The sequence below is a fragment of the Emys orbicularis genome, chromosome 19 (genome assembly GCF_028017835.1).
Source record: "Emys orbicularis isolate rEmyOrb1 chromosome 19, rEmyOrb1.hap1, whole genome shotgun sequence".
Lineage (NCBI taxonomy): Eukaryota > Metazoa > Chordata > Testudines > Emydidae > Emys > Emys orbicularis.
The window spans coordinates 21,129,722-21,157,119 of record NC_088701.1 but is presented as its reverse complement, the minus strand read 5'-3'; the positions used below and the strand labels follow the sequence as shown (position 1 = coordinate 21,157,119).

The 27,398-nt window shown below is 57.1% G+C and overlaps 2 protein-coding genes across 2 annotated transcripts; both read right to left on the bottom strand.

Annotated features, from left to right (window-relative positions):
• Positions 1–1,056: 1,056 nt before the first annotated feature.
• On the bottom strand, positions 1,057–8,236 carry LOC135891974 (25-hydroxyvitamin D-1 alpha hydroxylase, mitochondrial). The gene is made up of 9 exons (XM_065419657.1): positions 8,033–8,236; positions 5,334–5,524; positions 4,072–4,268; positions 3,704–3,904; positions 3,091–3,254; positions 2,658–2,824; positions 2,220–2,301; positions 1,772–1,969; positions 1,057–1,170 (listed from the first exon to the last, which is right to left on the bottom strand). Exons 1-9 carry the CDS (start codon positions 8,234–8,236, stop codon positions 1,057–1,059), a joined length of 1,518 nt encoding a protein of 505 aa, XP_065275729.1.
• An 8,356-nt stretch (positions 8,237–16,592) lies between these two features.
• Positions 16,593–20,664, bottom strand: METTL1 (methyltransferase 1, tRNA methylguanosine). The gene is made up of 5 exons (XM_065419537.1): positions 20,504–20,664; positions 19,711–19,895; positions 18,987–19,100; positions 17,693–17,794; positions 16,593–17,079 (listed from the first exon to the last, which is right to left on the bottom strand). The coding sequence occupies exons 1-5, from the start codon at positions 20,649–20,651 to the stop codon at positions 16,915–16,917; spliced, it is 714 nt and encodes a 237-aa protein (XP_065275609.1). The 5' UTR covers positions 20,652–20,664; the 3' UTR covers positions 16,593–16,914.
• Positions 20,665–27,398: the final 6,734 nt, after the last annotated feature.

Genomic DNA, 27,398 nt, shown 5'->3' with positions numbered 1-27,398 from the left:
CAGGTTTCAGTGGTTTTTGCCCGGAATCCAACCCAACCCCCTTTCCCATCCAACACCTTCATCCCCAAAATGCACCAAACTCAGGAAGGGTGTTTGTTTGTTTTTTAAAAAAAGAGTCATCTTTATTCACCAGGGAATAATAAATACCAGTTAAATATCAAAGCACCAGCCAAACAGTTCCGCGACGGCAGGCGAGACGCATTCCTGCTGCAGCTGCCTTAAATACAAAGAGCCTCGCGGCTGGCTTGGGAAAAAAACCCCACACTCAGCTTCAGACGCTGCTGGGTCCCAAGCACCAGGAATAAGTTACAGGCAATAAATATAAATAGGGGCACAGTCCTTCAAAGGGGAGGGCTTAAAGTGATGATTAACCATCACAAACCTTAGCACATCGAGGCACATTCCTTTCGACTCTTTGCAGGACCCCAAGGATTGAGCCTCTGCAGGTGTCGATCAGCAAAGCCGGGTTGATTTACACCAGGGGAGGAGGCAGACCTGAGTCACTGATCAGCAGCAGAACCATCCCCCAAGGGCCAGCTGGATCCAGATTGGCTCCTTCCCGTTACATGCCCAGACTGTGCCAGAGCGGGCCGTGACGGGGTTCTGTGGCTGCCCTGGGGATTCGAACCAGAGGAGGCAGGGAGCTGGGCAGTTTCACTCAGCGCTCTGCAGGGCTGCTGCCCCGGCTATGGCAGAGCCAGGCGCGCACACACTAATTGCATTGCAGAATGCTGCCTGGAGGAGGCGCTGGTTCTGGGAATGCCACTCCGGCTCCGCCTTGCTCTGAGTTCACGGGAACTCCAGGTTCAGGAGGGAGGACAGCCCGGGCGGGGGGTGGGCACGAAGCCACGCCAGGCCCCCCAGATTTGTTATACGGCTCTTTTTCCATGCACACAGCCCTTCCCATCCCGCCGAGCGAGGATGAGCGCATGTGCTCCAAGGCACCAGCCCCTCCTTTCCTTGACTCTGATCTGGGGCCAACCCGCTCGGCCGGGGCCCGTCACCCCACGGGGAGCTCGGCCACTCCCGGCGCCAGAGGTTCTGTCTCTGCCCGCGTTAGCGGCTCACAAACTGCAGGTTGATGTCCTTCTCGGGCACCAGGAGGGTGCGGGTCATGGGCCTGACCGGGCCCCGCTCCGGCTCCGGCTTCACCTCAAAGTGCATCAGGATCTGCCAGGAGAGAGGAGGGCGGGTTAGCACCAGTCGCGCCAAGGCTGGCGGGAGGGGAGGGGAGTATGCAGTGGGCCCGGTAGGAGTGCACGGGGGTTGGGGGAGCGGGAGCAATTAGCCTGGTAGGAATACAGTGGGGGAGGGGGCTATGGGGCTGGTTCCCATGAAGTGGGGGATGGGGCTATGGGGCTGGTTCCCATGCAGTGGGGGATGGCGCTATGGGGCTGATACCGATGCAATGAGGGGGGCTATGGGGGGCTGGTACCAGTGCAGTGGGAGAGGGGGACTATGGGGCTGGTACCAATGCGGTGGGAGAGGGGAACAACAGGGCTGGTACCAATGCGGTGGGAGAGGGTGACTATGGGGCTGGTACCAATGCGGTGGGAGAGGGGGGCTATGGGTGGCTGATACCAATACAGCGGGGGGCGGGGGGGCTCTATGGGTGGCTGGTACCAATGCGGTGGGAGAGGGGGGGCTATGGGGCTGGTATCGATGCAGTGTCGGGGATGCAGTTTAACAGGAATTAGGAGGGGCCCCCCCAGCCCCGGGAACCACGTTTTGCCACCGCGACGCTCAGGGGCGGTTCGGCCCCGGCACTCACCCGGGCCAGCGCCAGGTGCACCTCCAGCTCCGCGATGCGCCTCCCGATGCAGCTGCGCTTGCCGACGCCGAAGGGGATGGAGGCGTAGGGGTGGTGCGAGGCATCCTTCTGCAGCCAGCGCTCCGGCTTGAAGGAGTCGGGCTCAGGGAAGAAGCGGGCGTCCCGGGAGGTGGCGTAGTGGCACAGCGTGATCAGGGTCTGCAAGTGGGGGCAGAGAGGGAGAGGCTGCGGGGTGAGACATGGGTACGGTGGGCACCATGCCACGCGAGCAGGGTGGGGGGAGATACCCCCACCCCAAAGAGAAATCCCCTCAGCTACACACTGCCTCCCGCTAAGGCAACCGGGGGGGTGGCCAGTCACAGCTGGGGAGGAGATGCCCCCGCTTCCAGGTCAGCCCCCCTCCCACTCCCTTCCCCATCCCGTTAGCTAGGCAATTAGCTCCACTCACCTTCCTGGGGATGAGATATTCTCCCACTTGGATGTCTCGGTCTGAGATGACACGGGCATTGCCGGGGATCACCGGGTACAACCTGCCGGGGGAGAAGGGGACACGGCCACACGTGAGTCACAGGAGCCGTGATCCAGCCTCATGCTGCAGCCGGCCGGCTGCGGGTTCGAGCCCCGCACCCAGCCTTGGGCTCATCCCAGCAGGGGGACGGCTGGGTAGCTGCTCCATCCCCACTCCAGGCACTAGCCTCCCAGCTCTGGGGGCTGAGCTCCACGGGGGACGGATGAACCCTGGGATCCCAGTACTCCAGGCGGCCTGCAAGCTCCCAGCAGATGCACCATGTCCCTCCACAGCCCCTGTGCAGCAGGCACCCAGCTGGCTTCCCTGGGCGAGAGAGCAGAGCCAGCCCTGTTTGACCCACCTCCTAGCAGCGCTCACCTCAACGCTTCCTTCACCACCGCCTTCAGCAGGGGCATCTGGGCCAGGTCTGCGGCCGACGGGACGGCGCCGCCTTTCATCACCCCGGTGATCTCCTCGTGCAGCGCCGCCTGGACCCGGGGGTGACGGGACAGCTCATACAGGCTCCAGGACAGGGTGCTGGAGATCTGCAGGGGCAGAGGAGAAAGGGAGGGTTAGGAAGAGGCTGGATCCCTGCCATCGGTGCCGGAGGGAAAACGGGGCATCCCCGGCTGGGCTCCATCTATACTCTGGGCGCCGGAATCAGTTCCATGCAGCCGCCACGGCCCCCATCCCAGTTCTCCAGGGATTCGATTCCTGAGGAGGGCTGCTGCTAAGCAGAACTCCTAGCAGCAGAGTTGCCTTTGCCTTCCTGCTCCGACTGCCCCGAGCCAGACGTTCCCGCGGCACGTACCGTGTCCACCCCGGCCAGCAGCAGCTCGGTCACGTTGCCGTAGATGGATTTCATGGAGAGCTTCTCCTGGGCGAGGTAGTAAGTGAGGTATTTGCCTTCCACCGTCTCCCCCCGCGAGACTTTCTCTGCCACCTCGGTCATTCGCTTGTCGATGTGGCCCTTGGCTGGAAGAGAATGGACGCAGGTCAGCCCCACAGCCTGGGCTCGAGAGCTTCCCCCCACTTCCCCGGCTTTCCAACGGAGCCAACTCTAGGCAGGACTTCTTCAGAGGAACCCAAGGGATTCTGGTGCCCAAAGCCCACCAAAATTGAACGGTGGGCCTCTAATTCCCAGAGGCGTTTTTGAAAGTCCCCAAGTCTTAACTGCCCCCTGTTCAACGGCGGTTTATCGGTGGCGGTGTTAATTTTCTGGTTTAGTTGCTAATGCTAATACCCTGAGCAACGACTGATTTGCTGCAGGGAGTGGAATCTCTTTCCAGTTGCCCCCGATCTTTGCTCCAGATCTCCTGCCCCAGGGGAAACGAACCTGAAGTTCTGGCGGGGAGTCGGGCCCGGGCCCGCGCACACACCCACCCAAGCAGCCAACCCAGGCTGCCCGACCCTAGCACACTCACCAAAAGCGAACATGTAGTCCCAAGACTCGCAGAAGGTCTTCCAGGGCTTGGGGAAGACGCGGTGGAGGAACTTGGGCATGGCCATGGTGAGCAGGGTCATGACGAACATGCGGTTGATGGAGCGGATGAAGGTCTCCGTCTCCTTGGGCACCTCGGGCTCCAGGCAGCCGATGCGGGATTCGAAGAGCACCGAGGAGATGCCTAAGGAAATGAACCCGGAGAGAGTCAGAGACATGAGGCCCCGCAGAGGGGGGGTGTTTGGGGCGGGGATGGAGCCTCAGGCAGATCTGGCTCCAATCTCTGCGCAGAGCGTGCCTCTCCCTTCCCAGGGGCCCCGGCCCACCCCCGGCGCCGTCCCAGACATGCACCTTCCAGGCCGAATTTGTAGAACTCGCCCGCCACGTCCTTGACCACGTGCTGCTGGTGGCGGCTCCGCTGGTGCTGCAGCCGGTGGATGAGGTCGCTGACCACGCCGTTCAGGGTCCCCGTGTATGACTCCACCTCCTTGGGCTTCAGCATGTGTTTGCCCAGGATGCTGCGAATCTTCTGCCACTCCTCGCCTTCTCTGGTAGGGCCAGAGAGACCCGGTTAGCCCCCAGGAAAGCAGGGTTCAAGTGCCAGTCTGCCCACGCCACCCCTGGGCTAATCTCTGCCGCCCCCTAGAGGCAGCGCCCCCCTAAGGCAGGGCTGAGGTGCACTCCCTGGGCCACGGGATGGGGGAGGGGGGAAGCTTGCTCTGACGTGATGCACCCACTACTCAGTTCCCACGGAGGTCAAGCCGGCCCCGAGCCCAGCAGCCGGCGGTGCCGGGAAAGCGGCTCCTTTGGCTAGCCCACGGGCCTGCACGCCCTCTGCCAGTTACTCACACCCTGCGCCTCTGCGCGGAGCGATGAGAAACCCGGGAACCTGAGTCACACCGCTGACTCACGGCCCAACACAATCCTCTCGCCCGACTCATGCCTCTGCCTGGGCTTGCGTAAAGCCTTCTTAGCTCATGGGTGATGGCCTTCCGGGCCGGGTCCCATGGAGACAGCATCAGGCCGCGGGGACGGGGGAGCACTTCCCCCGGCCCAGAGGGAGCCGGATCCCGCTTGGCACAGAGCCACCAAGGGAAGAGTCGGCAAATGTGCTAGATGGGCCCCCCCCCCCCCCTCCCCAGGAGAGGAGGTGACCCTCAGAATCTCCCCGTTTCGGGGTCTTTCTTGGTTCCTTTCCCACCAGGCACTGGCAGGTGAGCAGCAGACAGAGAGACGTCTGTTTTTCTGCTAAACTCCACTTTGTTTGGTTCCCGCCCCCTCCCTCGCCTCTTGTCCTGCCTGACGCCTGCCATGGGAGGTCTCTGGTTTGCTACTTGTCTGTACGGCACTGGATCCAGGAGTGGGGCTCCTAGGTGCTACCCAGAACGCAGATATTTGAGGGGGGGGGATTTTCAGGGAGTCAGGTGACCGTCAATGGGATTTGAGCCGCTAACTCCCTTGGGCAAAATCCAAGCCTTAAATATCAGTGTATTTTGCAGCGGATCATCGCGTTGCCTGGTGTCTCCAGGACCCGGTGGGTCCTAGGATGTTTCCTGCAGCCTCCCCACCCAGCGTGACCCTCGCGCCGGAGGGTGGCGGGGTCGCCGACTTACGCCGTGAGCAGCCCGTACGCGTGGCCCCGGCACACCCGGTAGTCCTTCCAGGAGGACAGGTCGGAGCGGATGGGGTGCTTGCCTTCTTGCCTCAGCACCTGCTCGATCAGGCTGGGCTCCGCGACGTGGACGGTCAGGATCGGCCCAAAGCTGGCTTTCCACACCGGCCCGTATTTGGCTTTTCCTTCGATCTAGGAGGGAAGAGGAGACAATTCGTCAAGGGGGCCCTGAGAGGCGTCGGTGACACTAGGAACTGCTGCCGGGGGAGGCCAGCCAGCCCTCCCCATCTCACTTTGACCCCAATTGGTCAGCTCCTTCGCTGGGTTCTCATCACCAGCTGGACTGGGCACAGAACCCAAAGGCAGAGCTGGGTAGAACCAGGCAGTCCTAGCAGGGTGGTTACAGGTCAGCAACGAGAACATGTGGGCGCTTTAAGGGCAGGGGGGACAGAGCCATGAGACAATGGTGCATTATAGGGATCTATTCCCCTGCCACCTGCAGCCTACACACCCAGCTCCATCCTGCACCCCCTCCTGCTAGCCTCTGGGTTGGATCATTCCCTGGCTGCCGGCAGAGACAAATTGCAACGGACTCCAATGAAACTACATTGTGTTTCTCTGCAGCCAGCAGCAGCTCAACCCGGGCTTCCAGGGATCGGGATCTTACAGGAACATCTGGGCAGACGTGGTCAGAAATCGAGCCCGGAGAGGGTCAATGATCTCCCAGCTAGATTCTGCCCTGCAAGAGCCCCCGTTATTCAGAGCTCTCCTTCCCCTCCAGCCTCAGCCACAGATTCGTTCCCCTGAGCCCGCAGGGCAGAGAGAGAAAGTCGAGAGAGAAACAATGCCTTGTTTGCTAGGAATGTAATCAGGGCTGGATGCAGTCAGCGCATGTAATCGAGGATATTTTGTGCCTCCACCCAGGAAGGGGGTTGTGTTACATGGGGTTAAAAACACCAAACCCTAGTTCCCCCACAGGCGGTGTCTATTGCTATCTGTCCAACTTCCTCATGCCACGCACCATGAGACCGTTGGGCAAACCAAGAGCGGCCGCGAAGCCAGCGTGCTCTTGTCCGTTTAAATATCTGGATTTGCAAATATGTCGTGCGAGGTTCAGAGGCAGCTGGAACACCTGCCTAGTACTTAATCGATGCTCTGCTGAAGTCTGCCGCTCCATTCTGACCCTCTGTTTTCCACTCCTTTATTGGCAAATTTAGCTTTCGGGCTGAGGCACTACATGGATTTCACTGCATCTTACTGCTTTGGGGTTATGAACTGGGGTGAGGGGAAGACTAAATATCTCTAGGCTTTAAAAGAAATGGGTTTTGTTCGGTGTTGCACATGGATAACTCAAAGACCGCAGCTTTCACGTGTATCATTCAGCATGTGGCTCATCCCGAGAGGGGAATATTCATTTAGCTAAGTTTGGAAGTGGTTAAAAATTAGCCGCAGTGGATCGTTCGATTACCATTACTTTTTAAAACCCGTAGATAGCTGCACGCAAGTTTCCAGAGCCACACAAGCAGGAGACGTGCGGCCGCAGAGAGGCGAAAGAATGCAAGATTTGCTTTATCCGTTTAAAAATTATTCCCCCAGTGGTGCGTATTCACAATTTTGGGCAACTTTATGAACGGATCCCAAGAAAGCACTGATTTCGACAGGGATTTTACTCAGACGGTCTGGGACTGAATAGCACAAATTCGCTCCGTGAATAAAGTTTACCCAACGGTATTTCCCCCCGTTTTTGGTTTTTTTCCTTTCATATAAAAAAGAGTTAAATACAAAAAAAAAAAATCTTCCACCACCAAGAATGTAAAACACACACGGGTCAGAAAATTGATATGACGGATCTCCAGGTTAGCCCTGCTATATTGCACATCCTGAGGGTCTTTTAAAAAGCACAGAAAATAAAGTTTCCATACTGTATGCAGCGGAACTAGCGATACGAAATACAATGCTCCCCTTTACGTATCAAAGCCACTATTAAAGGGTGCAATTAATTTACACTGCAAATGCAATTCACTGTTTCCGCAGCCCATTGAGTAAAAGTTGTGTGGCCCAGAATCAGTGTCAATTTACACAGGGTTAAACTAACAAGAGAACGGGTTGATTACAGGTAAACCTATGTTACGTCAATCGATTTTTGCAAGCCTGTCGGGACATATATGGGGTAAAGCATGAGTTCATGTACACCTTAATTTATGTACCCCTCTGTACAGCTATTGTTTCCCTCACTGCAAGTCACACATTGAAACGACATAGACAAGTAACCAAAAATACAACTGTACATATTTATGGGGACTTCCACCTTTGAATGTCCTGACTCTCACGTGTTCAGGCTGGGATTTATAAACAGGGCTGGAATTTCAATGAATTTTGAGCCTCCAACTCCCATTGACTTAGTTGAAAACCCTGGCTAGAACTTTTTTTTATTAAATGCCCAGCCATTTCTGTTGTGACACTGACGGGAAATTCTCCAGTGGAAGCTGGTAGATTCCAGGCCCATTGGGAAATCTGGTCCTAAATCCTAACCCCTATATGATGATGTTCACTAAAGGCAGGACCTATTTAAAGCTCAGTAATTCCACGCACCCCATACATGAGTAGACCCTTTACAACCTCAACTAGTCTGTGGCAGAAAGTAAGACGTCGTGTGCCAAGAGCAAGGTGGGAAAGTAACCACAGAGGCAAGTTCCTTACCTGTAGCTCGTGCAGCCTGGCCAGCCCTCTTTTGCAGAAGAGGTCCGTGAAGAAGCCCAGTGCGTTGGGTCCTGGCATGTCCTCCAGGGTCTTGTGGGTCTTGATCACTCTGTCTGGTGCCTTGAAGCCGAGCTCAGCCCAGATCTCTGGGAAGCCCCTGGTGAGCAGGGAAGCCCTGCTGGCCAGCTTCAGGGTCTGAGGCATCCTGGCTCAGGGCAGCTGGAAAGTGGATGGAGGAAGAAAGCTGGGGAGCAGATGAAGTCCTGGAGCATCTTTCTGGGTTTATTTATAATGGGACACATGGAGCCAGGGAGGCCACGCCCCCTGCATCCTCATCCCCGCCCTCCCTGACGTGCGTCAGTGTCCTCTTCGTTTACATAGGAGCCCAGGCTGCCCAATCAGAACGCGGGGTGGGCTCGGTTGGGAAAGCGGGTGCCCGAAGCGAGCCGGCTGCTCGCCACGTGGGTTTCCGGCGAAGGGGCAGATGCATCTGAAGGGGAGGGGGGGGGGAAGATGGGCCCCGGGATGGTAAGGGAGGGCAGAGGTGGGTATCTGGGGGTGGGTACCTCAGGAGGGGAGAGATGGGCAGGGGAGATAGGTACCTGGGGGGCAGAGAGGAGTATCTGGGGGTAATAGGTACCTGGGGGGCCGAGGGGGGTACCTGGGGGTAATAGGTACCTGGGAGCAGAGGGGGTACCTGGGGTAATAGGTACCTGGGGGGCAGAGAGGGGTACCTGGGGGGCAGAGAGGAGTATCTGGGGGTAATAGGTACCTGGGGGGCCGAGGGGGGTACCTGGGGGTAATAGGTACCTGGGAGCAGAGGGGGTACCTGGGGTAATAGGTACCTGGGGGGCAGAGAGGGGTACCTGGGGGGCAGAGGGGGTATCTGGGGTAATAGGTACCTGGGGGGCAGAGAGGGGTACCTGAGGGTAATAGGTACCTGGGGGCAGAGGGGGTACCTGGGGTAATAGGTACCTGGGGGGCAGAGAGGGGTACCTGGGGGGCAGAGGGGGTACCTGGGGTAATAGGTACCTGGGGGGCAGAGGGAGTACCTGGGGGAAATAGATCCATCAAGGAGTGTTATGGGCACCTGGGGGAGATGGCAAAGATGGGTACATACTGAGGGTGAGAGATGGGCTCCTGGAGGGAAAGGAGATGGGCAGAGATGGGCACCCAGGGTGGGGAGGAGAGATGGGCACGGAGGGAGACGGGGCATATGGCGTGGGGAGGGGGAGATGGGCCACTGGCACGAGGACCGTCCCACTTCTAGGGAAGAGCCCCAAGGGTAAATAAGGAGTAAACTTTTAACAGTGAGAGAAGTTCACGATTGGAACCATTTGCCCAGGGTCGCGGTGGATTCTCCATCGTGGACAATTCTTTTCAGTCAAGATCAGCTGTTCTTCTAACAGATCCACCCTAGGAATTATTCGGGGGGCAGGTCTCTGGCCTGGCCTATCCAGGGGGTCAGACGAGATGATCGCACCAGGCCTTGGAATTTAGGAATCTATGAATGAAAGCGAACAGGATGCAGGGAGAGGGCAAGCGGGTGACGTGCAAAGCAGCAAGCTCCAGGGGGGCTGCAAGGCTGGGGGTTAAAAGGCAGAGGGAGAGGCTGGTTCAGTGACTGGGGGGGGGGGCTGCTTTCGTTACAGGGCAGAGGGAAAAGTCCCCCCCCCCCCCCCCCCGCTCCCAAGGGCTCAGACCAGTGAACCGAGCCCATGAATGAGTTCAAGGCACAAACGGGGCGGGAGTGTTTTACCTTTGTTACAGTTGTGTTGCTCTGCGCCCCAGGCTCCATGGGGAAGGGAGAGAGCAGCAGCTCCTCCAACAAGGAGCTGCACCCCACAAAAAAGTGGGTACAAAATGTGGGGGGGGTCTGCCCCAAGGCAGGGGATTCACTTCTTTCACTCCATTTCCCACAGAGGCTGACCATGTACCTGAACAGCCGTGCATGTGTGTGTACGTGCATGTGTGTGTGCGCGTGTGTGCACATGTGCGTGTGCACACGTGCGCATGTGCATGCATGTGCACTTGCATGTGTACACGTGTGCGTGCATGTGTGTGTGTGCACTCACACTTTTCCAAGGTGCACTTTGGAAGCGGGGTTGCTCCGTAGACTGGAAGCTCTCTGGGGTAGGAAGCATCTTTTTTTTTTTCTGTGCCTGTTGTACAGCGCCTGGCACAACGGGGACCTGGTCCATGAATGAGGCAACGGGGGTTCAGTTATACAGAGCACTGAGGACACCTGCCTCTGTGACTTAGTCAAAGGCCAAGGGGACAGCCTGTTGGAAAAGGGGGCTTGACCCCTTTGTTGTTCTGTGCCAGCAGCACATCGAGATTTCCCCATGGCTCCAGCTGCCATTCCACTGTCAGGAAGTGAGGGGAGTTGGGCAAATTACAGCGAGGATGATATTAAAACTCAGGAACACACACGCCTCCTTTAGATCTCAGGAAGCAGGATGCCCGGGGCTGGGATGGGTTGTTGCTTGATCCTGGATCGGTGCCCTTCAGCAATAACATGACCATCACAATCAGAGGGGACATGGCCCATGGTGAGGACTCATCCCACCAAGTTATTAGAGCCCGGGGGGGACTGAGGTCTGGAGCGGCATCTGGAATACCAGCGTGGACGAGTGCAGAAAGGCAGCTGTGCGGAGTTTACTGGATGTTGAAAGAGCTAATCTGACAGAGTGAGACCTGGCTGCTGCTTTGATAGCGTCACTTAGGGCTGGTATCTGCTCTGGCCACAACAGCAGGTCTGCCCTGTTGGGAGGAGCGACTGGCTATGCCAATGTAAAACCCAGCTGGGCCAACCCGCCTGACACTTAACTCTGTGCCATCCGTTTGCCATCAGGCTCTTCCCTTCACAGCATGACATGCGCTGACGTTGGTCATGACCTGTTGGACAGGGAACCCAGGGGCAGAGATCACACCTAGCCGCTGTGCAGACGAGCTGAACTAACGAAGAGAGCTGAGCTTGTCTTTATATTCAGTTGTGTTCTGGGCATGTCTGGCACTGACGACGGCAGCGGCTGGCGCATGAGTTGCAGAGGAAGCAGGTGTGCGAGAAATAACTGCTCAGGGAAGACATCAGGTCGCGGCTTGTCCGTCTCTTCCCCCATCCCCAGCCATGGCAGAACCTACAGTCCCCAACGGATATCAGGGCCTATGGTTCTAGGTGCCGAACAAACGGCTAAAGAGACAGTCCCTTCCCTGAAGAGCTCTCAATCAGAATAGGAAAAGACGGGCAAAGGGAAGTAGGCACAGAGAGGAAACGTGAGTTGGTCAAGGTCATGCCGCAGGCCAGCGGCGGAGCTGGGAAGACAAGTTGGCTTCTCTTGCTGCCCAGGCCTGTGCCTGCGGCCACTAGACCACACTGCCATAACTGTCCAAGCCCCTCTTCCCCTGTGAGGCACATGCATCAGCTGGTGGGTAGCAGAGTTCTGTGACCTTGGTCATTTCCACCCCCGGACTCCTAGTTGTCTGTCCAAAAGCAGAGGTGGCAGGAGCAGCTGCTCTTCACGGGGGAGCAGGAGGCAAACCAGTCTCCTCTCTTACACCACGACTGAAGAGGAGCCTGCCTGTGAACAGTGACAGGCGGCCAGATCCAATCGCACAGGGCACAGATCAGTGGGAACTCCGTTGACATCCTCTGGGCTGTGCCCGTTTGAGAGCAGAATCCAGCCCCAAATAGGCTGTCAAGGAGACCCCAGCGTATTTAGGCACCCTACGATCCACGCAGCCGTGAGTAACCCAGAGCTGATCGCAGATCGTGCAGCGCCAGGAGGTCATGACTTGAGTTTGCCGGCTGTGTTTCTCCAGATGTTCCATTTCCCCCCTCCCCTCCGTACGATGCACAGTGGAAGTTGCAAACCACAACAAAAGCAATTCATTCTAGAACGCTTGCCACAGCTGGGAGCCCAGCTTGGCTGAGGACTTACATCTGGTGGGACAGGACATGACAGCTAGGGTGGGATTAAGGCCGAGGTGCTATAAACCAGGGCCGACGGCACGGAGTCACGTGACGAGATCAGAAGCTCAGCTCTCGTTTAAAAAGAAAAATCAGGTTTCTAGCCCTCACGGAAGCAAAAGAAAAGCTCAAAAACCTGATCCAAGGGCAACTGATGCCTGCCTGAGATCTTGTCTAGACAAGAAAGGTTACAACTGCATAGCTGCAGCACTTCAGTGTAGACAGGCCTAGGTAATCCACCTCCCCGAGAGGTGACAGCTAGATCAACGGAAGAATTCTTCCCTCAACCTAGCGCTGTCTACACAGGGACTTAGGTTGGTTTAACTACGCCACTCGGAAGTGTGGATTTTTCACACCCCTGAGTGATGTGGTAATGCCGACCTAATTTTCTAGTGTAGCAGGCTCCATAAACAGGCACCTCTTGCTTGCCTGAGTCTGCAGAGAGCCTGAAACAATAGCTCCAGGAAGTGTGAATTGCCCCACTTGTCTTAATACTGAAACCCACCGCCATAAAGAGGGGTACAACCACAGCTTGGGGGCAGGGCTGTGAGGGACTCCATGAAGGAGGTGGCTAGGGCCCCAGAGTGCCTTAATTTGACCCTGACGGCAGGTCCTTGGCCCAAGGGCAATAGGGACCAAAGCAACAACTGCAAAAAGGCCAATAAAAGTCACTCCTGTTTCTGCTTCTCTGTGGCACGGTGAAAGAGTCCAGCGCTCAGGTTGCTGGTGAACAGCCGGTTAGCGTGAGGAAGCACATTGTTTCGAGGCCGGACTAGTAAGAAGTCAGGGCGGCCATTCAGCTCTGCAAACAGCAAACCCAGCATTATGGATTTAAACGGAAAAACATCCACCTGGTGAGGATCCAGCGCTCTGGGCCCCGATTCTCCCCTGGCGGAGTCGTTTCCATCAATGCAAAGTGTGTGTGGGGGGGGAAGATCATGGTTTGTCCAACAGGAATAGCTATTGTGCTTTACATTCACACCTCCCTTAATCTGAGTCCACTTTCCAGTGTAGACGCCGCTAAACCAGAATGAGAAAAACCCTTTTGCAGGGGTGTCCAAGCTACAGTGGAGAATCTGGCCTTTTGTAACTGGCTACAGGCTTCGTTACATGGCCAGTGATGTTGGGAGCCCAACTTGCCAGCCATTGGCCTGATTTCCCAAAGGGTTAACCCCCCGGCTCCAACAAGTTGCCCCTTCCCACAGCGCTGACTTAGTGACCAACCAGTCCACCGAGCCCCCAAACGCCGACAGCGACAACCTCCCAGCGTGCTGGCTAAGCTGCATGGCTCTACACGTGTTTCGCGTCTCCGCTCCGAGCCGGGCCCATCTCTCTTCAAGGCTGCATTCCCCTTCCTCCCCCCCTGTTCAAAGCCAGGAAAATGCATTTGAAACCACAGCCCAGAGCGAGCAGCCCAAGGCCACTTGACATGAGGAGGCGAGGGGAGCTGTGCTGAACCGAGCCCAGGCAGCGAGTCCCTCTCACCGCACCCGCATTCTCCCCAGGACAATAGAAAGTATTTCTACTCGCTGTTCCATTACTGGTGCTCTCAGTCTGGGCCCACTCCATTCCCTGCCTTCCATTAAGGGAAATTTCTTAACTGTAACCCTTTCGGGTGCATTGGGAGAGTTTGCGGCTTGCTCGCTGTCTGCACAGCTCCAGAGACACTTGGTCTGCTCCTTAGCAGCCCAGCTCCCATTGGAGGTTCCTTGGCAGCTGTCCGGGGCCAGGACCCCGCAAACCAGGTGCTGGGTTGCTTCTCAGCAAGGCACCTGATGCAAGGGGAGGTAGCCCAGGGGTGCAGCCCACTGGGACCACATTCGGGAAGCACCAGGCCAGGCAGAGCCAATCAGGGCCACTTCCCTCTTGTGGCTACGCAGCTGCAATCAATGAATCCCCCTTTCGCCCACTTGGCAGCTGATAATTCCCCCCTGCCCCTTCCAGAGCAAAGGCCCCTCACCCCATCCCCAGAAGATCTGCGCTTCCAGGCCATGGTTTGCCGGTAGGCCGAGAGCAAGGTGGCTCCCATCCTCTTCCCCAGCCTAGCACCGCGAGTGGCAAGGAGGAGCCGGGCGCTAGGAAGCAGCAGCCCGGCGGACGGACGTGCCCATGCAGAGGCTCTGGGGTTGGTGGAGGAGCCCAGCTCAGGCACACGGCTCAACGGGCAGCCCGCAGCGGCCCCAGGCTTGGCCTTTCCAGGGCGCCCAAGGCTGAGGCTCCCGGGCCCCTGCAAGGAACCTGCCTTCTGGAGCCACTTCCATCTGATGAGAAGCTGCTAAGATCCTTGTTCTCCTCCCCCCCCCCCCCGAGGGGGGATAATTGGTTCCACAAGTGAGGCGGGGGGGGTGAGGGGGGGACTCCTACAAGGCCCAATACCCAGTGGAGGCAGGGAGCCAAATTTTCACTCACTTCGCAGAACTACAACCGTCCAGCTGCATGGGAATCTGCCCCTCCCCCTCGGCTCGACCAGGCCCCCGCAGAGCAACACCCAGGGGAAATCACACCAGTGACTCAGGCTTGGGGGCAGATGTCGCTCACTGCATTCTCCATTCACCAAAAGCCTCAAACCACCAACGCTCTTGGCTTCCCACCCAGCCCCCCAGGAAGCGGGGGACTTTCCAGCCATTTTTCCCCCTCCCCATCCAATCGAGGGGAGGGGAATGGCAGGAAAGGGGCGGGTCCGGCATCTTTGGAAAGGAAGCTGCCCTTGAGCAGGGCTCTTGGGATTCCAACCCCCTTGGAAGTCAAGTCACGGGGAGCAGGGGAGGGGGTTTCACAGCATCTGCCTAGGCTCCGGCTAGATGCCGGTAGAGCCACAGGGGCCCCAGCCTGCACCTTTCGTGATCCCCCCAATCCCCACCCCAGATAACAGCAGCTTCCCCCAGGCCCATAGTTGAGTCACCCCAGGAAGCTGGGGGCCCCATACTCAGCCAGCTGGGGGGCAGGGGAAGAAACACCCCACGGCCAGCCCAGCCCTGCTCTCCCCAGCCCCTCCATTGGGGGAGCCCAACACGGCGACCAAGGGGGACATGCCAGGGCTACTTCCTCGCTTACTCATGCCCCAGGGAAGCAGGGCCTCCCCCCGCTGAACCGACTCCCCCGGCCGGAGCAGGGTCGGAGGGATGAGGCAGAGCCTTGTTCCCATGCCCAGGAGCGCATGTGAGACAAGGAATTCGCCTTTCCCTGCATGAGGCAACGCTCGCTCAGTTTCTGTATTGATCTGGCTGATTGTTGGAAGGCTCCTGGCTGGGAAGTTCCAGGCTCCACCCCCAAGCGACCCTGCCCGGTCCACCTTCCCGGCCAGATCCTTGGGAATTACCCACTTTGCAACATAGGAAGCTACGCTCATTGCACAGGCAACAACAATGGAATTCACCCCCCTAGGGATCACAACCCAGACCTCCCCACCCCCAAAAACAGGGTCCTGCAGCCCATGGCTGGAGATACCAAAGCTGCAGACATGGCGGGACTCGGTGGCTAGCAACCAGTGCTGGCGTGATGCTCTGGGGCAGCCAAAAGGAGAGGCGGTATCAGCCAGCAGGCAGGTGAAGCACAGACAGACTGGACAATGTACTGGTTCCAGGGGCAGAGGAGGAGAAAGAAGCCGGTACCGCCCCTGGGGCATGCACGGGGAAGATCCACAATACAAGAGCTGGATTGTCACGGGGTTTAATGGCCCTTTAAAAGTAGGTGGGCTCACCCAGCCGATGGCCCTGGCCCTGCAGCTGGGTCAGCTAGCCAGGATCACTCTATAGTAGCCTGGGGAGTGGGACCTCCTACTCCGCCAGCATGGGCAAACGTAGGGGGGTGGCTCTCTGGGGACACCCCCACCCCAAACCAGGGAAGACCTGCTTGCTGGACCCTTTGTGGAACTGAGTTGTTTTAACCCTATGTTGGCAGGATGTACATTTGGCCTGCACAAGCAGGTGCGACAGTTAGAAAACCGCAGGAGCGTGGAAACTGAGGCAGGGGCCAATGAAGTAAGGCCCTGTCACAGGTTTGGCTGGTGGCAATAGAAGGGCCTAGGCTGAGAGCAGGAGGCCCCCGTGCTAGGGGCTGTACACGCATAACGAAGACAGTCCTTGCCCCAAAGAACCTAGTCTAAGCAAGAGGAGGCCCAAGTCGGCTTCTCCATCTCGGTTGGCTGCGGTAGGATGCCCTGATGGATTAAGCTTGTGTCCCCCCCACATTTCTCATAGCAGGGAGTATCACAGACTGTCCCTCCCGCAGCTCCCTGGCAGGGCTCAGGGGACACTGGCATGGCTGCACAACGGTCTCACCTGGCAGGAGACTAAAGGCAGCAAGTCACCATTAGCACTCGGCGGGGACGGTTCCCCTCACCCGCTGGCCTGGGCTGGAGAGGAGGTGCCCAGAGAACAGGCCGCGCTGCAGACGGAGCCCTGGCTGGGATCAGGCGGCTCAAGGAGCAGCAGGACAGGAACAGGGTGAGCCCGCAGGGTTAACACCTAGTGCCGCTTCCAAGCCTGGGCCTGGGCAACAAACCCCTCTTTACCACTAGATCCCTGGATCACCATCCAACCGCCCCGCAGCGACCCACAGAGAGTCCAGCCGGGGCTGTGAGCTCACGTTTTATTCAGAAATCGAATGTGAGTGAAGCTGCAGCCGGCCCCTGCCTGGCACAGTCTCAGAAGTAAAAGCAACGGCTCCGGGAGCCCGTGGGCAGCAGCAGGCAGAGCTCAAGGGGATGTTTGGGACACTCCTTATGTGTTTCTCATTAGGAGAGGCGCCAGCCTCCCCGTATTCACGACATCGAGGGCTGCCGCTGGCGTCGTGCTGCAGGCCTGGCGACCAGCCCGTCTGCCCCGACAGCACCAGGGGAGGGGCAGAGGCCTCCCTGGAACACTGCACGGCTGCAGGACGCGGTCCATGACGATCCGTCTCTCGGGTCCAGTCACGTGTCCGGAGCCCCCTGGCACTGCTCTGTGCCTGGTGCCCCCTGCAGGGCTTCGTCTTCGATGCGCCGGAAGACGGCAGGGAAGGTCTTGCCCCCGTTCCGTTGGACCTTCTTTCCCTCCTCGGTGGAGGTCCCCAGGCGCCCCACGACGGGATCGCTGCCCTGTTGGAGAAAGGGCGGTTACCACATGAGCTGCCAACCGGCCGATGCCTCCCCTTGCCCAGGGGACTCCATCAGCCTGGCTTGTCTCCAGCGTAATGGGCACGTGGTCCAGCTGCTTCCATCACATCCGGCCCCTGTCCCTGCAGGGAGATTAGACCCAAGCAGGCATCAAACCATGTGAGCCAACAGCGACTGGCCCTGCCTGGCTGTGTTGGGGGCAGCCGGTCAATCCACCGCCAGGAGGGACCCCCATGGCCCAAGCATGGGCCATATAGCCCAACCGAACGGCAGCAGGGGACACTGGGCTGGGTCCTGAAATCCAGCATCTTCTAGTCAAGTCCATCGCCGGGGGCTCCCTAGCAACAGCACACACCCTCCCCCCTCCCAACCCTGCAATAAGCAGCCAGCGTGTGAACGTGAAAAGAGAGAAGAGGTTTCGGTGTGGGACCAGGTTTCACTTTCCAGCTTCTGCAGGCTTCTTGGAAACCCCAGGACAAGGGAAGAACCTTTCGCAGATTGAGTCAGCCCAGGATGGGTGCAGGCCCCGCGGGTAGTGCAAACATTCCCCTTTCGAGCTCCTTCCCCTCCCGGCGCCCGCAACCCTCGCTCTTACCAAGTCCTCCAAGGGCACCTGGACGAAGAGCGGGTGCCCGCTGAAGTGCCCGACCATCCACTCGTGCACCTCTTCCACGTCGGTGATGGTATACACCAGGCCCTGCGCGAGAGAGAGGGAGCAGCCTGAGGATCCCGCTAGCTGGGACCAGCCCAGCAAAGAGGGGATGTGGAGGGGCCATTGGACACCTACGCAGGGTCGGGGGTCTGTCGCCCCATCCCAGCCATGCGGCAGTAAAACCCGAGAACCCAAATGGCTCATGCCATAGAACCACCAAACCTCAGGGCCCTGATGGGGAGGGGGTAATCGCTGCTCAGAGCAGCTTGTGGTCACGGGACTTCTTCCCTAACTATCTGAGGTGCCAACTCCAATTAGCCAAGGCCATTTTGCTCTCTTGAATAATTCACGAGGCTGCTTCCTCACCTCATCCGTTGGCTGGGTGCCCGCCACGCGCCCCCCCCCCCCCCCCCCATGTCCCCCCAGGGTTGCCAATTTTGGTGGGACGTATTCCTGGGTGTTTCATCATACGACATCATCTTCAATTAAAGATCCATCTTTCCTTCCTGGAGACTCCAGGACAATCATGGAGGCGTGGCAGCCATAGCCCTGCCCCTGGGGTCGGCACCATGGGGAGACGTTAGCGGATTTGCCTGTGACTCATGCAGCCGGGCTGGGTGGGGCCAACGCCTATTCATCACCTCAATTTGATCTGCTGGTTACGATCCCCAGGTGACGGCACAGGAAGGAGCAGACAGGTTGCCCGAGGCGGCTAAGCCATGAGCGGGCAGGCGGGAGCAGCCGAGGGCAGGCAACGGGCTCGCTCTGCCAACAGGAAGCCCTCCCAGCACAGTTCTGCAGGAAGCGGGGCAAAGGCCAATCCCACCGTGCTGGGACCCATGCAGTAAGTGGGGCTTACTCACCATGCCCTTGGGGCACAGCTGGGTTTGATAGAAACCTGCAAACTCTGTTGGTTGAAGACAGAATCTTCCTGTCTGTCTTCCGTGGCTAAGTCCCATCCAGGGCCCCACGGAGCCCTAGGAAATCATCAGTGGAACAGCCCAGAGGTCTGCGTTCAGGAAACTTGTGCCTCATCTCTGACCCTTGCAATAAACTGGACCCATCCTGTCCCCCCAGCTTGTTAATTTAGGAACAATACGAACCCTTTCTTTGTGGGGAGAGAGGGGTTAAACCCCCTTGTGGGGGGAGGGGCTCTTTCCCTAGCCAGAGAGGCTTCCCGGAACCAGAGAGCCCACGCAAGCCTCAGCACCCCCGCCAGCGACCGATGCCAACTCACCCCGACGCGCAGGACGTAGGCGTATTCAGCCAGCAGCGTAGAGCTGATGATCCGCCACTTGTGCTTAGTCTTCTTGAAGTGCGGGTCCGGGAAGAGGAAGAACATCTTGGCCAGCTGCAAACATAGGGGGCAACCCCGGCAGGGTGGAGAGGGGGAGACAGTGAGCCCTTCTAGTCACCGTAGCCAGCAGCGCCAATACCTCCTTGCCCCATTGAGATCACCGTGGCCACGGATGCATTCTCTGGCTGACTGGCTCCATCCTCCTGGGACTGTTAACTCAATCAGTACTGCAGTTATCAGAGGAACCTGCTCACCCCTCCCTCCCCAGGCAGGAGGGGGTATCGCTGGCTGGGGGCTGCTCCTATAACTACAGTGTCAGTATCTCCAGGACCCATTTGGGATAGGGGTTTCCCCCCCACTGAATTACAGCTTGTTTAAAGCACATTCCGGGTTGGGGTTTCCTCTTTTCAAGTGGGAAGCTAAAGAGCCTTTCGTTCAAGAGCGACTTTCCTTCAAATGGGAGTAGACGAAGGGGTGCCCAGACACCACGGTGATGGGTGTCTTACGGAAGCTTATCTATCATCTTAGAGCAGTTCCCAGGATTTGAGGGGTGGGGAGTGAGGGCTGTGTGCTCCCCAAGGATAGCAAGGATTGACAGCAGGAGGTTCTATATATGACTGCCTGGGACATCAGTGGCGGAGCCGCACGGCCCCTGGCACCTCACCTGCCCCTTGTGAAAGAAATTGGGCAGGTGCTTCATGGCATTGCTGCGGATACAGGCGATGTTCTGGTACTGCCCGGGATGGGATACTCTCAGAGACTGGATCCGGTCACGGACGTAATCTGAGACCTTCACTCGGATCTCCAGGCCCAGCATTAAGGTGTTGGGAAAGAGGGGAGACAACTCGACTGTAAAAGATGAAAGAGGAATTACCATCTGCTCTCAGGGCAGACCCAGGGCCGGGGAATCCCAAACAGAGGCAACTGTTCAGAACAATAAACCCCAGAGCGGCTACCTGGGGACAACTCACCCGCCTCCCAAAGACGGGAACTAGGGTATCAGACAGGTCATTCCCACTTGCCTGGGGAGAGGCAGTGGTAGCAGCCCGGTAACAGAATCTATAGGGACACCAGGGTGAGACAGCCCATGTCACCAGCTCTCCCTGATCCACACCACCGACAGTGTAACCTGTTTCCGATTTCCCACATCGGGTCTGGGCTCTGCTCAGAGCAGATCAAGGAGCTAGTTCCACTGGTGAGTCAGCGCTAGGCCTCAGCTAAGCATGCATAGTTCCACACCAGGTACTTTGGGACACAGCTGTCGACAGACAGAGAGCGACGTGCCCAAGATGCTCTCTAGAGTCACAGCATGAAGTCAGGCATGGACCCGAATCTGGGCTTCCCTGAGCAAACCCGCGCCCCCCTCAGGACTGTCCTGCCACAGCAGCCTCGACCACACCCACCCATCTAGAACCTGCTGCGTCCAGACCAACGGAAAAGCATCGTTGGGAACTTACCCAACAAGCCCCCATAACCGCAGCCAATATCAGCGAATTCGACTTGCGCCACGGGCTTCGCTCTCTCCTCTGAGTCTTTCGGGTCATCGTGACGGTCATCTTTGGTCAACGGGGCGAAGAACTCAGGGTAGTGTTCAGCCCAGTTCATTTCCTCAGGTTTTGTGGGACTAAAAGAGAGGGGCAGGGACAGAGCTGGATTAAAAGAGAGGACAGGAAAGCAGCTATTTGATTGGTGAGGGGATTTAAGCTGTGCAATAACTTCCCAATGGGCTAAAAATGTCCTTGCTTGGACCATTTCAAGCTGGACAAACACCCAAAGATTTCAGGGCCCAATCCTGCCCCCAGGGAATGAGTCAGGTGGAGCCTAATCTAACTTGGCATTAGAGGGTGTTTCTCCACCCAAGTGTCCCAGTTCCTCTCTGGATTGTGAGCGCTCTGGGCAGGGGCTGTCTCTTCCTCTGCGACCTGACAGCACATCACAGAGGTGCTTCAGGAAATAACAAATTAACAGTGTTTTCTTAAACACTCTGAAAGATGTATGTAAATATACTAACACTAGCAACCTCTTAGTACTCTTCCCAAGCAGGCTTTAAATGCGATTGTTGGAACAAGAGAGTCAATAAAAGCATGTCAGGTCAACACTTGGAAGGCTTTGCACTAGAAGCAAATACTGCTTATAGGGGCAAAACTGCGCTTTTGCTGATAGAGCTTATTTCAGTCTCCCTGCGCGAGACAAGCAATACCAATAAAAGCAGGATTTTGTCTGTGTAACGGCATTCACGCTTTCGGTCAAAAATCACAGCTCCTCTCACACACACGCACCCATGACAGACACAGTGGGCTGGGACAAACTGGGGTAGGGTAGACCTAGCCTCAGTGTAACCTTTTAAACACATGCTACCCGAGGCACAGCTTCAGTTCCACCAGCGAGAACCTGAAGGGAGCATTCCCTGTCTACCCAGATGTATAAAACGTCAGCTAACGCGTTCTTGCACATCCTAGTCAAGACAAACCCAGCTGGGTTATGCCATTTGCACTCTGATTAGCTCCCCGGGGGGGGGGGGGGGCGGGAAAGAGGCCTGCTGGATACATACAGGGCTCAAGGTGAGGGGGTTCTCCCCCAGCTCAGGGGCTCTCCCACAAGGGGGGGAACCAGAAGGGCTCTTTCAGAAGACAGGGAGCTCAGGACGCCTCCCCCCTCAGGATGAGGAAGGGTGAGATCAGGGGCTTCCCCCAGGGCAAAGTGAATTCGGGATCGAGGGACCCCAAAATGGGAAGGGGGCAGGATGAAGGGGGCTCCCCGGGGCATATGGGGTTCAGTGGGGCAGGAGGCTCCCAGGGTACGGGGGCTCCAGGTGATGGCAGTCAGGGGACTTCGGGGGCTCCCTGGGGTGGGGGCTCAGGACCCCCCCACTCACTAGCGCAGCGTGTGGTCCGCCAGGGGATTGGAGTGAGCCCGCTGCCGGTAGAAGCGCTTCTGGGGCGGGGCCCCCGCCATGGCGCCCCCGGGACCCCGCGCCGGGCCCGCCACCCACGTGGAGCCCGCGCGGCGCGGCCACAGCTGGAGTCGCGGGAACTAAACGTCACAGGAAACGCGCCACCACCAGCGCGCGCGCGCCTGCTTTAAAGGGCCCGGCACAGCCTCGACCCCAACCCCATCCTACTGACCCCAGCCCCGCCCCTCACCCAGCCCCGCCCCGCCCACTGAGCCCAACCCCGCCCACTGACCCCAACCCCATCCTACTGACCCCCAGCCCCACCCCTCTGAGACCCAGCCCCACCCACTGACCCCCAACCTCCATCCTATTGACCCCAGCCCCGCCCCTCTGAGACCCAGCCCCGCCCACTGACCCCAACCCCATCTTACTGACCCCCAGCCCCGCCACTCTGAGACCCACCCCAGCCCACTGACCCCAACCCCATCCTACTGACCCCCACAGCCCCGTCCCTCTGAGACCCAGCCCCGCCCACTGACCCTGCAGCCACACCCCAGCCCTCCCCACTGACCCCAACCCCATCCTACTGACCCCCAGCTCCACCCCTCTGAGACCCAGCCCCGCCCACTGACCCCCAACCTCCATCCTACTGACCCCCAGCCCCGCCCCTCTGAGACCCAGCCCCGCCCACTGACCCCCAACCTCCATCCTACTGACCCCAGCTCCACCCCTCTGAGACCCAGCCCCGCCCACTGACTCCAACCCCATCCTACTGACCCCCCAGCTCCACCCCTCTGAGACCCAGCCCCGCCCACTGACCCTCAACCCCCATCCTACTGACCCCAGCCCCGCCCCTCTGAGTCCCAGCCCCACCCACTGTCCCCGTAGCCCCTCCCCAGCCCTGCCCACTGACCCCCAACCTCCATCCTACTGACCCCCATCTCCACCCACTGACCTTCCATCCTATTGACCCTCAGCTCCTCTGACCCTCACCCCTTCTGAACTCAAACCCATGACTCCCCATCCCAGCCCCTCTGAACCCCAACCCATCCTATTGACCTTCAGAACCACTGACTCCCCCATCCCCCTCCTACTAACCCCCAATGCAAACTCACTGCCCCTCCAACCCCCATCCTACTAACCCCCAACTACCATCCTACTGACCTCCAGCTGCCAGCCCCACTGACCCCCCAGCCCAAATCCATTGATCCACCGACCCTCATCCTATTGACCCCAAACCCAGTGAGCCCCCTGACTCTTGAATCACTTGACGATGTTACCTGTTCTGTTCATTCCCACGGAAGCACCTGGAATTGGCCACTGTCGGAAGACAGGACACTGGGCTAGATGGACCTTTGGTCTGACCCAATATGGCCGTTCTTATGACTTCCAACAACACTGAACCCAAACTCACTGATCCCCCAACCGCCATCCTACTGACCCCTGACTTCTACACCCACCGGCCCTCCTAACCCAAATCCATTGACCGCCCCCTTCCTCATTGATCCCCAAACTCATCTAGCTGCCCCTCAAATCCACTGAACACCCACCCCAATGATCCCCTCCAGGCACCCCCTTACAACCCCACCAACACCCCACTCACAAACTGTCCAGTGAGAGAATTTCACTAAAACCCCAGCATGGGCAGAGCTGCTGGGGTTCTGGGGGGTTACAGGCAGGGCTGCCCAGAGGGGGGGGCAAATGGGGCAATTTGCGCCGGGCCCCGCAGGGGCCCTCGGCCCCACCTCCGCCTTCCCCCATCCCCCGGCGCCTCAGCGCGCCGCGTCAGGAGCGGCCCTGGACAGCGCTGCAGCGGCGTGGCTCCGGCGGGGCCTGAGCTCCTCCCACTGAGTCAGAGCTGCGTGGTAAGGGGGCGGGGCTGCGAGCTCTGGTCCCGCCGGAACCACGCCGCTGCAGCGCTGTCCAGGGGCCAGGGCAGCTCCTGGACGCAGCGCGCTGAGGCTCCGAGAGAGGGGAGAGGCGGCGGTAACCCAGGAGCGGCCCTGGACAGCGCTACTGGGGGGGCGGTCAGGGGACGGGGAACGGGGGGTTGGATCGTGGGCGTTCCGGGGGTCTGTCAGGACTCGGCGGGGGGGTGGATAGGGGTCGGGGCAGTCAGGGGACGGGGGGTTGTGGGGGGTGGGGTCCCGGAGTGGTGGTTGGGGGGGCGGAGAGGGGACAAGGAGCAGGATGGGTTGGGGATTCTGAGGGGGGGGCAGTCGGGGGGCAGGACATGGGTGGGGGTCAGATAAGGGGCAGGGCCAGGCTGTTTGGGGAGGCACAGCCTTCCCTACCCTAAAGCTCATTCAGCAGTTTGAGGCTTGCAGACAGCTATTTAACACAATGAGCCAAGCTGTTACCTTTTCCCTTAGGGCTACCATCCCTTTCACTTCTCAAATGCCAAATTATAGTCTACATTTAATTTCAGTGCCGTAGGGAGATTCATGTCAGGGGAGGGGAGCTTCATTTCAAATTAGCCACTTTAGATTAACAGTGATAGAGCCAAGAGAGCCATGGGGGAGGGATCACATGAGAAGAGCAATATCCTACACCACCTACCTCCTTCCCAACCCTACCAAGGGAGACCCCCCTCCCCTGCATTCCCCGAGGCTCCAGAGGGGTTAATTCACTGGTTCTCAAACTTTTGTACTGGTGACCCCTTTCACATAGCAAACCTTTGAGTGCGACCCCCCCCTTATAAATTAAAAACACTTTTTTATATATTTAACTCTATTATAAATGCTGGAGGCAAAGCGGGGTTTGAGGTGGAGGCTGACAGCTCGCGACCCCCCATGTAACAACCTAGCGACCCCCCTGAGGGGTACCGACCTCCAGTTTGAGAACCCCTGGGTTAATTTAATTTTAGCACCCTGTGTCCATTCACGTGCATGTGCTATTTTGAGCATTTCAGTTTTCACAACATAGGCTCATCCCAGATTCTGGAACAAGCTCAAATGCTCAGTTCGTGGAGTATGTACATAAGCTATACTAAAGACAAACCCACAGTAACAGTCTCCAGTTTGTGAGGGACCCCATGGAGCCAGTCTCTAGGAAACAGATAAATTCATGGAGGTTAAGTCCATTAATGTCTATTAGCCAGGATGGGTAAGGAATGGTGTCCCTAGCCTCTGTTTGTCAGAGGGTGGAGATGGATGGCAGGAGAGAGATCACTTGATCATTACCTGTTAGGTTCACTCCCTCTAGGACACCTGGCATTGGTCACTGTCGGCAGACAGGATACTGGGCTGGATGGACCTTTGGTCTGATCCAGTATGGCCGTTCTTATGTTCTTATGTTCTAACCTAAATGAACCCAAAGTTATGGAGACAGATATGAGTCAAGGAAGCCAGCAAAGTATCAGAAACCTGGAAAAATCTCTGACTGGATGGGCTCAGGCATTTGGTCACAAGCTGAGGTGGTTCAAAAGTTTTGGATTTTTTTTAAGCAGAATTTTTTTATTGTTTCTTTAAACAATCAAACACAGCAAGCAGCAAATATTTGGCCACACACTTCTGAAACCCCAAACCATGTTCAGGTTTTGGCAGACTAATTTCAGCTTTTCAATTAAAAAAAACACAACACATTTTGAAGGAAAGCAGACATTGTCAGTGATTTTTTCTGCTTTTTAAAAACCCCTAGTTTTCGATCCAAAAAAAGTTTTGACGGAAAATATTTGTCCAAACCTTTTAATGAGCTTTAGTGCCTTTTAGCACTAGCTGATGCTGAGAACCAGTGATACCTTGTAAAGGTGACTTGAAAAGAAGTTTTCTCAAAACTGTGTTTGTGCCAAGATGCGGAAGGTTTTCAAATGTTTATTTTCCCCAGGGCCGCCCCGGAGGGGCGGGGGGGGGGAAGTGGGGCAATTTGCCCCGGGGCCGCAGGGGCCCCCACAAGAATATAGTATTCTATAGTATTGCAACTTTTTTTTATGGAAGGGGCCCCCAAAATTACTTTGCCCCAGGCCCCCAGAATCCTCTGGGCGGCCCTGGTTACAGGGATGTGCAGAGGGATGTGCAGAGACCTTAACCACACACACCTAGCAACATCGTTTCACCCACAGGTTGTTGCTTACACTAGCAGATTTCTTAGCTGCAGCTCCACCGAAGGTAGCAATGGAGAAAGCTGTACATTAAAGAAGGTACATGTGTTTTTATCACCATGTCATCTGCCCCATCTGGCTACCACTGGCAAAGCTGCGTGAGCTGGTGAATCGCAGCTACAGAATTTGCTCATGCAGACAACCAGGGCTTGATCTTAGTTACAGATCGGGTCTGACGATGGGCAGCTTGGATGTGGCTTAGGTCTGAGAACCAGCCCACAGAGGGGTGAGGGACAGAGATATACAAGGAGAGTAAAAGAGGAAGAGATGCAACTATAAGGAACCCCCCACACACATACACACACACACACATACAAATCTTCCCGCTGGCTGACACATGGGATGTGGCCAGGACATTACTGTAAACCAATCCATAGGGGGAATTTGGGGGTTGAAGATAATTATGAGTCATGCACCTTGGGCCTTTGGCTGTTCACATCTTTTCAAATTAATGAGCAATTAGGAAAATGCATAGGAATTCAGAGGAAATGGGGGAGTTGGGTAGGATTTTGCAAAGGACAAAGGCTGCCTGCTTTTCATAGCGTTTTCTGCCTTGCCTCGTTATTGATAGCTCTTTGCATGGCCCGGATCCCTTTCCTCACACCTGAAAGCGCTTTACAAACAATTAATGAATCAAACCTCACAGCTTCCCCTGGCAAAACTGAGGCCCAGAGATGGGAGCTCACACAGTAAGAAAGTGGCCTGGGAGAACTGATTGGTTTGCGTCCTCACTCTGTCACTCACTACCAGAGCCCAGATGTGCCATACACCTGGCAGACAATCTCGAAAGCAGCTTTTATTTATTTATTTCAATAACCAGGATCTGACAGAGCTCTTTTCTGCCCTCTTAAGGCTCTGAAAAGTAACCTGCTTCCAAACTGTGACTGGGTAACTAGCTGCCAACTTCCATTCATTAAAAGAAATGTAACTAGTGCTTAATTTCCAAAATAAGTCCAGATACATGCTACTGGAGCTGCCTGGATATGGCAAAATAGTGTCCCTTGGTGTCCTCTTATGTGGGTATTTCTGATTGTGCCTTTATTAAAAAGTTGTACCGGTATCCTGTGATATGGATTGAATCATACTGGTGCCATTACCACGCAGCCCTGCAGATTACTGTAGTATGCTATTCGTGTAGGGGAATGTGTCACTTTCACTATGAACAATACAGCTGCAGCCTAAGGACAGACCACATGCCTGCTGAGTGTCTCTCCGTGAGTCAGAGGGACACGAATACACATTGCCGTTGGGGCATACCACTGTACTGGGAATCCAGGCAGGAGGAATTGCCATAGTCAGCATGGTTCTGTGCTGGACACTTCATCCTGAAATGGCACGTTCCGTACCACCCTGCCTCCAA

Excerpts from the sequence above, each read along its gene's own strand:
- LOC135891974 (XM_065419657.1), bottom strand. The coding sequence starts at position 8,236 with ATGCCTCAGACCCTGAAGCTGGCCAGCAGGGCTTCCCTGCTCACCAGG. Across the intron at positions 5,525-8,032 it reads CCAGGCTGCACGAGCTACAG|ATCGAAGGAAAAGCCAAATA; the intron begins GTAAGGAACTTG and ends CTTCCCTCCTAG. Across the intron at positions 3,905-4,071 it reads CTACAAATTCGGCCTGGAAG|GCATCTCCTCGGTGCTCTTC; the intron begins GTGCATGTCTGG and ends TCATTTCCTTAG.
- METTL1 (XM_065419537.1), bottom strand. The coding sequence starts at position 20,651 with ATGAACTGGGCTGAACACTACCCTGAGTTCTTCGCCCCGTTGACCAAA. Across the intron at positions 19,896-20,503 it reads CGGTTATGGGGGCTTGTTGG|TCGAGTTGTCTCCCCTCTTT; the intron begins GTAAGTTCCCAA and ends CATCTTTTACAG. Across the intron at positions 17,080-17,692 it reads AGGTGCCCTTGGAGGACTTG|GGCAGCGATCCCGTCGTGGG; the intron begins GTAAGAGCGAGG and ends TTTCTCCAACAG.